The 12,079-nt window shown below is 40.4% G+C and overlaps 1 protein-coding gene across 1 annotated transcript in view; it reads left to right on the top strand.

Moving 5' to 3' along the window:
* Positions 1 to 12,079, top strand: part of LOC124160086 (solute carrier family 22 member 13-like) — a 48,921-nt gene that overhangs the window by 30,252 nt on the left and 6,590 nt on the right. Inside the window, exons 4-8 of the mRNA XM_046535806.1 lie at positions 218 to 410; positions 5,040 to 5,145; positions 7,233 to 7,345; positions 9,817 to 10,031; positions 11,872 to 12,047. Of these exons, the coding sequence (XP_046391762.1) occupies positions 218 to 410; positions 5,040 to 5,145; positions 7,233 to 7,345; positions 9,817 to 10,031; positions 11,872 to 12,047 (803 nt within the window). The remainder of the gene's footprint in view (positions 1 to 217; positions 411 to 5,039; positions 5,146 to 7,232; positions 7,346 to 9,816; positions 10,032 to 11,871; positions 12,048 to 12,079) is intronic.

The raw sequence follows: 12,079 nt of genomic DNA, 5'->3' as shown, positions 1-12,079 counted from the left end.
CTTATCCTTGAGTCACTTTTTCAGGGAGGCATTTACAATGCTCCTTTCAGGATGTGCACTGCTGCTTCAGGTGTATTTTTCAAGCTTATGCTACTTCCTGTCTTGATCGTCCATGTCATGGGTTCCTTTAGAGTCAGTCAGTGTTACACAGTGCAAGCCAATACTTGAGGGCAGTGCTGCAGTGAAGCCAATCACTCATGTGCAATTTTCATTTCAGTGCTGGAGTACGTTGGGCCCAGTTGGCGGACGTTTGTGGCCAACATGTCGATTGCCATCTACTTCACGCTGGGGACAGTGGCTTTGCCATGGATAGCTTACGGCATCAGCAACTGGAGGTACTTTGCCATTGCCTCTTCAGCACCCCTGCTCCTGGCTGCATTCACACCATGGCTGGTGCCGGAAAGTGCAAGGTAACACTTCGTACCTATTGCAATCACGCATGTGCGTAGTACCTAGTTGGGCCACCAGGGAAGACATTGATCAGAGCTATTGCGGTTTCTCCTTTCCATCTCACATAAACTTAAATCTACACAGAAGTATGTAGAAATAATTACTATCATCAACCAACAAATGTTAATTCCAGAATAAGCTAAGAAGTATTTATAGTATGGCACCACTGCTACTGTACATACCTTGTTTAAGGTAATCCGCCAGTTATTGCATGTTCTCCCGGAGCATTTTGCAGATGCCCCAAATTGAGCTTCCAAAGAATGAATGATTCTTCCTTCCTTTCTCCCCTCCTTAACATTCCTCCATCAACATTTTCACCATCTCCCCCAAAGCGTCCCCCCCCCCTCAAAGCACCCTCACCTCCATCCCATTCCCTCCACACCCACGTCTCTCTCTCTCTCGCTCACTCACCTGTCGCAGCCCTCCCACACCCACCCACGCTCTTACTAAAGGACCAAATCAGATAGGAGGTATTATTACTCATGGACGACTACCCATGTTTAAGGTCAACTAGTGAATTCTCAATCAAAATGTACATATAAAGAGTCATCATAAGCAGAGTGTTATTATTGTGAATCTACAAAACGTAGACAACAACAACTCCTGCAAAGAGGTGGCACTCTGCAAAGGCTCTCCTCGTCCCAACATTACTCTGTATCTACAACTCTGGATATGCAGCATTAGCATGATATATGTATTTCTACCTGATACAGTTCTATTTGTAGTACTAAATGTTCTTAACAAAATTTGACATCCTCTCAAAATCTCAATTTGGTTTCATGAGAAATAGGTCTACTGAAACTGCCTTGGCGGAGTTCATTCATGTACTGATATCTGAATTGGACACCCAGAACTCTGTTACAGGTGTATTTTATGACCTTAAAAAAGCGTTTGATTCAGTTGATCATGGAATCTTACTTCTCAAACTCAATAGTTATGGGATTTCTGGAATTGCCAATACCTGGATACAATCTTTCCTAAGTGCTAGATCCCAAGTTGTAAGTATCTACTCTTCTGGTATTGGTTCTCACACATCATCTACTCCTTTGGCAGTCACTAGAGGTGTACCTCAAGGCTCCATTTTAGGTCCTCTTCTTTTTCTTGTCTACATTAATGATCTCCCCTCTTATTTTAATGGTGGGACAGTGGTCATGTATGCAGATGATACGGCACATTTATTGTTCTCTAAATACTTCAACCATGATGAAGTGCAACAAAATATCAGTTCAATGAATAAGTGGTGTGTTGATAATAGAGTTCTTATCAATGAAAAAAAATCTACTTTTATACAATTTCGTACTCCTCAGAGGGAAAGAATTTGTACTCCTCTTCTCAGGCTAAATGGTAAAATTTTATGCTCTTCGGCAGAAACTAGGTACCTAGGTCTATATGTTCATGAAACATTATCTTGGGAAGTGCATATAGACAATCTTTGCACCAAAGTGGCAACCGGTTGTTATTTATTAAGAAGAATTAAAGCTCTCTCAGATATTAAAACAGCCCTTTTGGTCTACCATGCCCATGTTCATAGCCGATTGAAATATGGAATAGTAGTTTGGGGCCATTCTCACCATACTACGAGGCTTTTTAAACTTCAAAAATGGGCCATCAGGATCTTAAGCAACACTCCAGGGAGAAGTAGTTGCCGGACACACTTTAAATCCCTAGGAATACTAACATTACCTAGTCTGTATACAGTGGAACCCCGATTTATCGTTCCCGCATTCATCGTTTTCCCGCATTCATCGTTCGCCGCTCCTGGTCCCAAATTAAGTTCCATAAAGACAATGTAATTTTTTCCCGCATCTATCGTTCCCCGAAGTATCGTTTTCCCGCATTTATCGTTTGAAGATCGCGGTCCCGTCGAATAATTTTCCCGCATTCATCGTTTGATAAAAATGAGACGAAGTGTTTACTACGTGTTATTTATGGCTAATTACGACAGACACATAGTTTGAATCTTCCCCAGGACATTGAAATGCGATAGGGAGAAGCAGAGTGCCGTGGGATAGTTACATAAGCGCATTTCCCAAGATTCGGTATCCCCCCTCCCCGGTTGAAGCTTTCTTCTTCTCCGAAAAAAAAAGGTCCCAGCTCGATCAGGGATCGTATTACGACGACCTTAGCTTCGAAAGAAAATATCAAGTTACTCGAGAACAAAAGAAACCTTTTTCACGCCTCCCCCTCTCTCGACCGCTAACTTTTTTTTAGCCGACTCGCTTCAAAGGTGGAGGTCAACTGCTGCATGAATCACCAATTAGCCCAAAAGGTATTTAAAAATGAATTTCGGCAATTGGTTACTTTTTATTATACTTTTATTATATTGAGATATTAGTGATGTGCACGTAATTTAGTAAAGATTGATACCAAACACGACGTATTTCTAACGTTATTTAATCATTTTAAGCAAGGAAATAGTTGGAATAATACGATGGTGATTTCTGGCGAATATGTACCGATATCCTCGCAGCTGATAGTGAGCTTCACGGAAGTTGATGCGATTTTTTTCGAAAACAATTACGAGTCTGGTTACAATTTACGAGTTATGCTACAAGTTTCAATTGTCTGAGTTGCTTACGAAGCGATGTCTTCTCAGGATAATTTGTTTCTCTCGACTAGCAATCTGAATTCATCTGCTCATCTAGAGCTACGTTACTTATTGTTAGAAATGAGTGGGTAAGTTGCCTTCTCTATAGGATAAAAAATTTAATTGCGCAGTCATATGGTCATGCTTCACCCGTACCCGCACGCCGTACGCGATAGCATTAGTGCCGAACTTCACCTCGTACGAGTGGTTCCGTACTTTCCGGGGTGGGTTGACTTAAAACTAGCGAGTGTTTTCCGTGTGGGTTCAATGGAGTCCGGTTTCATTTTTATTAGTTTTATTCTTATTCGTCATCGGACCATGGCCCTTCCGAAGATACAAGTGAGAACTTTAAAAGATGGACTCAAAATAATTGATGATGAAGAAAAAAATCCGGGCTAGAATGCGTGAATATTGCAGAACGCCTCGGTTTGTCCGGTAGCACATCACGGCAGGGGTGGGGGTAGAGCGAGATCCCAGGTGAAAACAAGAAGTGGGATGAAGCCGAGGATCAGGTGGGCGTGCCGCTGACGATTAACGCCACATTGCCTCAATCATATTAAAAATTTCATTGCTAGAAAGGAACATTTCCAATAATAAACTATTTTTGGCCTTCTTGATCCATCTCATAACCAATCACTGCGACGGCGAAATCAGTTGTTTGAGGCATAACACGCACATTTCTCGCGTAAATACGTGTACTTGAAATGGCATTTGATGGATAAGAATTTTTACAGTGAAATAGCAGTGAAAATTCCGAGTTGAGTTCAAAAATTTTTTAGCAAGGCGGCTTGTTCCCTTAGGATATTAGAAAGAGAGATAAGTCGAATCAACAATATGACCTAAGTTTTTCGATAAAGTAATAATATTCTTGAAATCAGCTGAAATCTCGTTTGAATCCATTAATGAATGTCATAATTCGCAAAAATCCAACGGATCCTGGGACATAGGCAACCCGGACAACCATTCCTGCATTTATCGTTTTCCCGCATTCATCGTTCTTTTCATCCATCCCCCTGAAAAACGACAGATCGAGGTTCCACTGTATATATTCTACTGTTATTTTTGTCTGTCTCCATAAAAGTTTCTTTGGAATTGAAATTAATGCTGATGTACATAATCATAACACCAGAGCGTCCAGGGATTTTAGGGTGGTCACTCATAGCCTCACCCTCTTTAGTAAAAACCCCCTTTATGCAGGGGTGAAATTGTTCAACTGCCTCCCACATAAATTAAGGGAAACAAAACCCTTTTCACTGTTCAAATCCCAACTGTATAAATACCTCCTCAGTAATTCCTTCTATTCTGTGGATGAATTTATTTCGTTGAAGTGGAATACTTGACTGGTACTTGTATATATATTTATGACCTATGTATATTTTATTTTCCTCTATTTTGACTTGCTCTATACATGTAACTGCATGTCCTGGAGCGAATAAATAAATAAATAAATAAATAAATAAATAAATAAAATGGAACAATTAGGTGTCATGACAGGGTCACTTCTACCTATCTCGGTACTTAGGGGATAAGGTTACCGAAAGGAGAGCGATGCAAATACTCCTAATTGAGGTGCTTTTATTGGAGTTTAACTTCATTCCTTACACTTGTCCAGGGGGGAGGGGTGTCAACTTAATGTCACAACTTCATGAAAAAATATGAATTTAAAGCATTCAGAAGTTCTGTAAGGATATCACATGAAAGGCTCATCATTCATATACCTCCTTCATGTTTCATCAGCTGGCTGTTTAGATATTCAGCTAAGATTATTGGTTATTTTTGCAAAAATATCAAGATCTTGATGATTTCCCTTTTCTTGATGCCACAGCTACAGAATGAGAGTGAATGATAAATGGGAAGTCGAAGTATTTCTGCTGAAGGTCTCATGATGAGTCCTTGGGCATTATCAATGGGCCAAATTAAATCTATTTCATTTAAGTCATTATGTATGTAGTGGGCACTCTTCCTTCATACCATGAGTTCACATGAATGCTCTGTTTTGCAGGTGGCTAGTGTCTCAGGGAAAAGTAGACAAAGCAATCAAAATAATGAGGAAGTTTGAGAAGATCAACGGGAAGAAAATCGACCCCAAAGTGTACGAAGAATTCAGGGTGAGTAGATAAACAGCTGATTGTCTGTTGACTGTTAAATTCATGTTCACTGGCTGCACACACAAGAAAATAATTTTCAATACAAAAGAATCCCTACAGCAAAATTACAGAAACAGTCGCTGCAAAAACACATGCAATCACAAAAGTACAAAATTATGTTTACAAATTAAAAGTTGACCTTTAATAAAGATTTGTTTGAGCAGAATGCAGACCCTTAAACTGAGAATGTGCACATTATACTAATTTGATGTCAATGAAGAATGTTAACATGTAGTAACAGATTTCCAAAGCTGTTTCTGAGCTCCCAAGCAGAAAGGGGAACCTTCCAAATTTCACATGAGTAAGGCTGTATAATGATAATAATATAATTTATTGAGCACAGATAATTACATCCAAATTAAACATTGTTTATAAGAGAATTTACAGCTCCGCAATCAGTTTGATGTCTTAGTATAGTAATAAAAAATTTGAGTATACAACAAAGAAATTACCAAATATCTTCCATTTAAAATAAAATTCATTGTATTTTATTTTCAGATCTTGTCTAATCCTTGGATATAAAATATTCTATTAATTAAAGCTTAATTTTTTAGTATAGTAATAGATTGATATTGTTAATAAATTAAAGTATACCTCAAAGGAAGATATACAACACAATGCAGAAAATACATAACTGACTATTCAGCATTGAAAAGATCAATTTGGTTGGGCTGGTTAGGAATTAGCGATGGGTGGTTCCAGTTTCCGGTTCTCGATACTTTGGATTCTTGGCCTGTGGAACCGGTATCGAGAAGCGATCGCATAAAGTCGTTGCTTTGGAACCAGCTCAGTGTGGTGATGAGGATTTGAATTTTTCACCCTGAGTCGAAAATGCTTGCAGCACATTAAAATCCAAATGGTGAAAAAAAGGTTTAAAAACGTACATATATAGTACTTTCCGATTGCGTGGTGCCCACGTTTTCCTTTTGAGAGTTGCTTGCTAACTCGCACATTTAAGAATTCATCAATTTTTCGCTCTCGCCAACATTGTAACATTTCCGTAGCCGCTTTCAAACGAGCTGACTTTTCACCTGCCGCCGTCCACGGCATGGCGCCGTTCTTTCAACTTACCTTAGGTCTCTGTCAAACGAGTCTATTTGCACCGTAGACGGCATGGCGCCCATTTCAATCCGGCCCAGCGATGCAACGTCTCCGGTGTGAAATAAAGACAATGCTACACTGCGGCTGATTTCAGACGATACGACTTTTCGCCGGCCGCCGTTCACGAGAAATTCAGGCTGCTTTCAGACAAGACGGCTCTCAGCAATGCCGTGTGCCGTGCTGTAAACGGCGGCTGGCAGAAAATCGTTTCATCTTGGTGGTCTGACAATGGAATCATGTACATACACAGTAATTCTTCAACAAACAAGCAAGATGCATTCCGAGAGCCTGTTCGTAAGTTGATAAACCTATATAAGGCATCGAAAAGTGTGGTTATCCTGCAGAATGCAACACTGTATTACAATTTTGTATTAACTCACGGCCGCCCAGTTTATTCATGGTGTCGCTATACCGTCTATACTGAGCAGTTTATTATTGAGGTTATTAGAACTGTGACAGTATAGCATGCAAATAAGTTGTCAATTATAATAACAATTTAAGCTACATCAAAGAATACAGAATATATTTTGAACCGACTCACAAGTTACAACACATCGCAACATTTTGCTGAAGGATACTACATCCTCATCCTCATGTTTCTTCCCACAAACAGAAATCTTTTTTCTCACACAAAATTTTCACATATACTTGTTTATCTTTTTTGGCATTTCATAAAGAGTGTAAATTGTATATCTCTTGTATTGTAATCGCTTATCTACCGTTTTTAAATATGACTGCATTGATGCTATCAAGGGATTAGGTGGAAGAGGGGGACTTCATAGTCTCAACCTTGCCCGAATAAAGATATCTTATTATTATTATGTTCAGGAATATTATTTCAACAACCTGGAAGCTTTGCTTCATGTAGGGTCTACTGAATTAGCTTTTGCCAACTGAATGTATGTACGACCCAAAATACTGAAAAGTGACTGTCTTTAACATTTCAGGAGAGCTGCATTAAGTTGAAGAAGGAAGAGGATGAAGAGAAGAAATACTCCATTCTAGACATCTTCAAGACGCCCAGAATGAGGAGGACAACCATAATCCTAATCATCATATGGTAAGTCCATTTTCTATCACACCTACAACAGTTTGCAATGGTGCGCAACAATGTGATTTATGGACAAACCCACTCACCCAAGTGCATCAGACAATGGAGGTCATTGCGCTGAAGCATGAAGTAACCAAGGCACTTACTAAGAAACTGCAGAAGGTACTAATTTCATAAAAACATGGAGTACTAAGAAAAAACAAACATATCCATAATCAGAGAAACATAAGGCATTCTCTAAATTTCATTTGAGAGGCTCGGCCAAGCTGCGACCAAATTCAGTAGGAAGCCAACTGACGCAGAGGCAACAATGCTTATTGAGAGGGTGGAAGGGTTGGTGGCGATGGGTTGCTCATGACCATGTGGCATGAGTCATCGAGATCTTCAGTGTGATAGCTTGATGGACGAGTTCATTCAGACAAACAACACTATGTTTTTGGTCATTTGCAACTTAAGTCATTTGCTGATCATTAGTGACCAAAGTCAATCATCGGCCATTTGCGATCAATGTCGTTTTCAAACATTCATGACCAAAGTCTATGGTCAGTCATTTGCATTCGAGAAAAGGTTTCCAGTCATTCACAAACAAAAACAGTTGCCATCGCATGAAATTCTCCGTTATATACGACGCAGTGGACAAAATTGTGGTTTTTCCAAGTACATATTGGATTTTATGACTACTTGGGGAGTTTCATTTAGAAAATAAGTAGCAATACAAATAAAGAGGCGTAGGTAGTGACCAACGTCAGTGATTGGCAAAGGAAGTGAAAGACAATCGACCGTTCGTGATTGGCTCGCTCAAGAGAATGGTAAACGGTGATCAATATCACTGAAATGGCTCATATGTAACCAGGAGGAGGAGGAGGACTTGATGTGAGGATTTAAGACATGGATATTGAGGGAGCTCATCCTGAAATGAAGGCTGGGAAAGGGTGAGTACATAATAACCCAATAGTGTGAGTTTCTAAAGAATTTAGAGGTGGCTGGGAAGGGGAAAGATTTTTAACTTTTATTAGGAACAATGACGAGGGGACCTGGTAAAAGCTTTTGGAAAAAACTAAACTTCCAAATTTAGGGAAGAAAGTTGCAGGATTTGGAGACGACAAGACTACCAGCCAGATTAGCTAATGAAAGTTGCAACTTTGTATGCCAACTTGAGTAAGCAACCGCTAATGCTAATCAGAATAAAACCTTAGGACAAGTGTGCTTGCTTTGTGGAGTTAGGAAGATCATTTCACTGAGATGACAAGATGGAGCTAGTTGCAGTCTGTTTTTTCTGTCACGGCCCCTTCGTGGGTGAAATGGGGAGAGTAAGGGGATTCGAGTTAAGGGGAGATTACACTTGGGGGAGAAGCTGGGATGGGAAGGCAACCCTTTCATTATTCCAGCAAGAGAATGTGAAAGGTCGGAGGCCAACACCTTGGGGAAAAGATAGCCACACCAGGATGAGTGTAAAAAAAGGAACGTAGTGGGGGCCAGCCACAATAAATAGTGGAAGCAGCAAGCAAAGGCAATGAAAGTGCAGTGATGTTGCGCCACAATAAAACAAATGCAAACTAGGCAGAGACGTTTATTGAAAACTAGGTGCTTACACAGCTGACACCAGGTTTAAAAGCACTTGTTGCAACAGTCACGTTTCCGTCAATGTGCTCGACTCTCACATCCCCCCCCCCCCCCTCAAGGTCGCTGATCCATTGCCCTTCGATATAATCGATATTGGTGGATCATGGCGGCCTTCAATGTAATTCCCTCACATCAGAAAGCAAGCAAACAGGGAGAGGAAGAGGTTTCACCCAAAAATGGACTTGAAACCAATTGGTTGAAAAATGGTTTCTGCACACAGGCCATGACAAAACTAGCGGACTTTGCAAAGAGGGTAGAATTGAGTGAGAACCTCCCAGTTGCAAAGTGGACTGAACTGATCCACAACTGCAGTGTTATTTGGGGGCCTCCAACTCAGAACCAACCCACCTGGTATTCAAAGCACCGACAATTCAGAACACGGTCTATCACGGTGCATCAGTAATGACTGACGCAGCGTGACAATGTTATGAGCACATTAAAAAATGGAATTAACTCAATGGTTGGTATGTACCATCTCAAAGAACCTTTCCTTGCAATAAAATTTAAACCACAGTCTGTTCATATGTAAAAAAGTTTCAAGGACTAAACTCCACAGAGGAAAAATTCTCACTATGTATTAATTATAATTTCAATTATGCAATGATGAATGATAAGTGCAAATGACTTCTCTTCTGCAGAATTTTCAAACCTAAATTAACACTTTGGGGAGATCAATGAAGGCAAGTAGGTGGTTATTTTTTTGGACGGGAGTTTCATGCCTTTGATTAATATGCTAGTAACGAGGCCACGCATAAGCATTGGCTGCCATGAGTTCATAACTCGGACACTGACTTGAATGCATAATCATACCTACTACTTTCCAAACTTTGCACTCACCAGAGTTTTCTCTTCCGAAGGATGATCATCTCGCTGGCTTACGATGGACACGTCCGTAATGTTGGGAACCTGGGCTTTGACTTGTTTGTGACATTCACGGTGGCTTGTGCCACAGAGCTTCCGGCAGATACAACGCTGATAATCGTGCTGGACAGATGGGGGCGCCGGTGGTTGGCGTGTGGCACTCTCATCATCTCAGGCGTGTTCAGCATACTCGCCACAGCTGCACCTCAAGGTAAACTCCCGTTCTGTCCTCCTCCACCAACTGCTTCTGTAAAAAATGTCACCTCACCATTTATTGCTATGAAAAGGTACTCAGCCAGTTGAGTTGGGTGTATTTGTATGGAGCATTTTGGGAATCATTGCCCCCATTCCGGAATTAATGCTCTCTCTAATCATTGTTGTTGGCCTGTCAAGCCATTTGGGTAAAAAGTAGTAGGCATGAGGTATCTTTTCCAAGGTGAAAACTTATCATCTGCTATCCATTTGCAACTACAATGCAATCTGGCATGTAGAGAGGGTCACTCTGCTCGCAATTTACACCAACTGATTTTTTTAAATGGATGACACATCCTTGGGTTAATTTGGGGACATTGTGGTCAATCTCTGTGCTGACATTTCGATGGCATACTCCACGTTTTTCCATTTGGAATATGGAGGGTCATTGGTGTTGATTTCGTGCCTTCACAGTATTCTCAAGATTCTACCTGATACTCTGAAGATATATCCTGGCCACTGGTTTTTTATCACGGCTGTTGGTACTTTTTAGGGTCATCTCTTCTGGTACTCTGCTTAGTGTGTGATTTGTCTCATAATTCATTCTGAAGGAAAGTCATCTTCAGGAGTCCTTGGCTTAGCTTGGCAGTCAGTCCTTGGCTTAAATTATTTTGTTTGGAAACGGTTTTTGCCCAGTGAACCAAAGTAGAGATGACTCCTCGTTTCTGTGAAAGATGTTGGTGACTGTTGGCATTTAATTACATATAGGTCCATACAGGATGATTTCTTATATGTACACACTGAGGCCTACAGTTCTTATATTTTTTTGGTGAATTGTGATGTCACAAAAAAAAGAAAGGCAGATTACCTTCGGTCTCTTATTCCATGGTGAACTTGATATTTGAATGATGAGATCTCATGCGTAGCAGAGGAGCTTCCCTTAGGAATTTCTCTCTCCTAGGATGGTTGAATGTTTGGCAAAACAAAAAAAAAGAGTTGTTATATATCTATCAAATGGGGGGGATGTGGGTACATCATTTCTATGTCAAGAGGTTTTTGTGAAGTAATAAAGAGGTTCAATGCAGGTTGTTGTTTTGCAATAGGAATTGAATTTTTCTACTGTACATGGATTTCTCATATTCATTAAATACAACTTGTGGACTAACATAGAATAAAAAGCTAGCAGTTCATCTACGGCCTGGAGGCACTATTCTTCATGCTGCCAATTTCAAGGAGGCTCTCAAGATGGCTCTGCACTCATCTTCTCCAATTGTAATCGCAGAAAAGGTCCATAAGTGAAACGGATTCATTTTGGGCCTTTTCAACTGAAATTGGGCGGATTGTGAATAATTATATCAGGTGACCATGACCAATTTCTCTTTAAGCTTTTTATGCAAAAGAAATATCCGTATGATTAATATGGAATGACTTCATTTAATCCTTTCACACCAAATGTTGGCTGAAGAGCATTTTCATACCCAAAAGACCTATTGTTGGCTATAACAGGCATAAATTGTTCAATCCAATACAATGGCTGCAGCAAATGTGGGTGAAGGGAAGTAACCGCTGAGGTAACAATGGTCGAAGCTATTCAGGCCCTGCCGGTGAACCAGCTTAGCGAGACCTTAGGGCCACTCCTCAGCAATTGATCTGCAATTCTGTTGATGCATTCCTTAATTATCACACAGCAAAGCTGCATGACCTCAATGAGGGGTAAATTCATTCCACTTTATATGCACAATGTACAAGTACATACGTAGTGCTAACTGCAGATATTGTTACATCCAGTAACTAATGCAAGTTCAATAATGTGCGCTTCTATCCCTGGTCAGTACTAACGTAGTTGATTTGCCTTCCAGGAGGAGTTGCAGCAGCTTTGGCAATTATGGGACGCTTCAGCATAAACATTTCTTACAACATTGGTCTACAGTATGCAGCTGAAATATTGCCAACCGTAGTGCGAGCGCAGGGTGTTGCCTTTATACACATTATGGGATACGTGGCAAACCTCATCGCTCCATTTGTAGTGTATCTGGTAAGTTTTTCTTCACAACTGTGAGTGATATA

Source organism: Ischnura elegans, chromosome 6 (assembly GCF_921293095.1).
Source record: "Ischnura elegans chromosome 6, ioIscEleg1.1, whole genome shotgun sequence".
NCBI lineage: Eukaryota > Metazoa > Arthropoda > Insecta > Odonata > Coenagrionidae > Ischnura > Ischnura elegans.
Note: the sequence above shows the minus strand (reverse complement) of the source record. Positions and strands in the feature narration are given on the sequence as shown.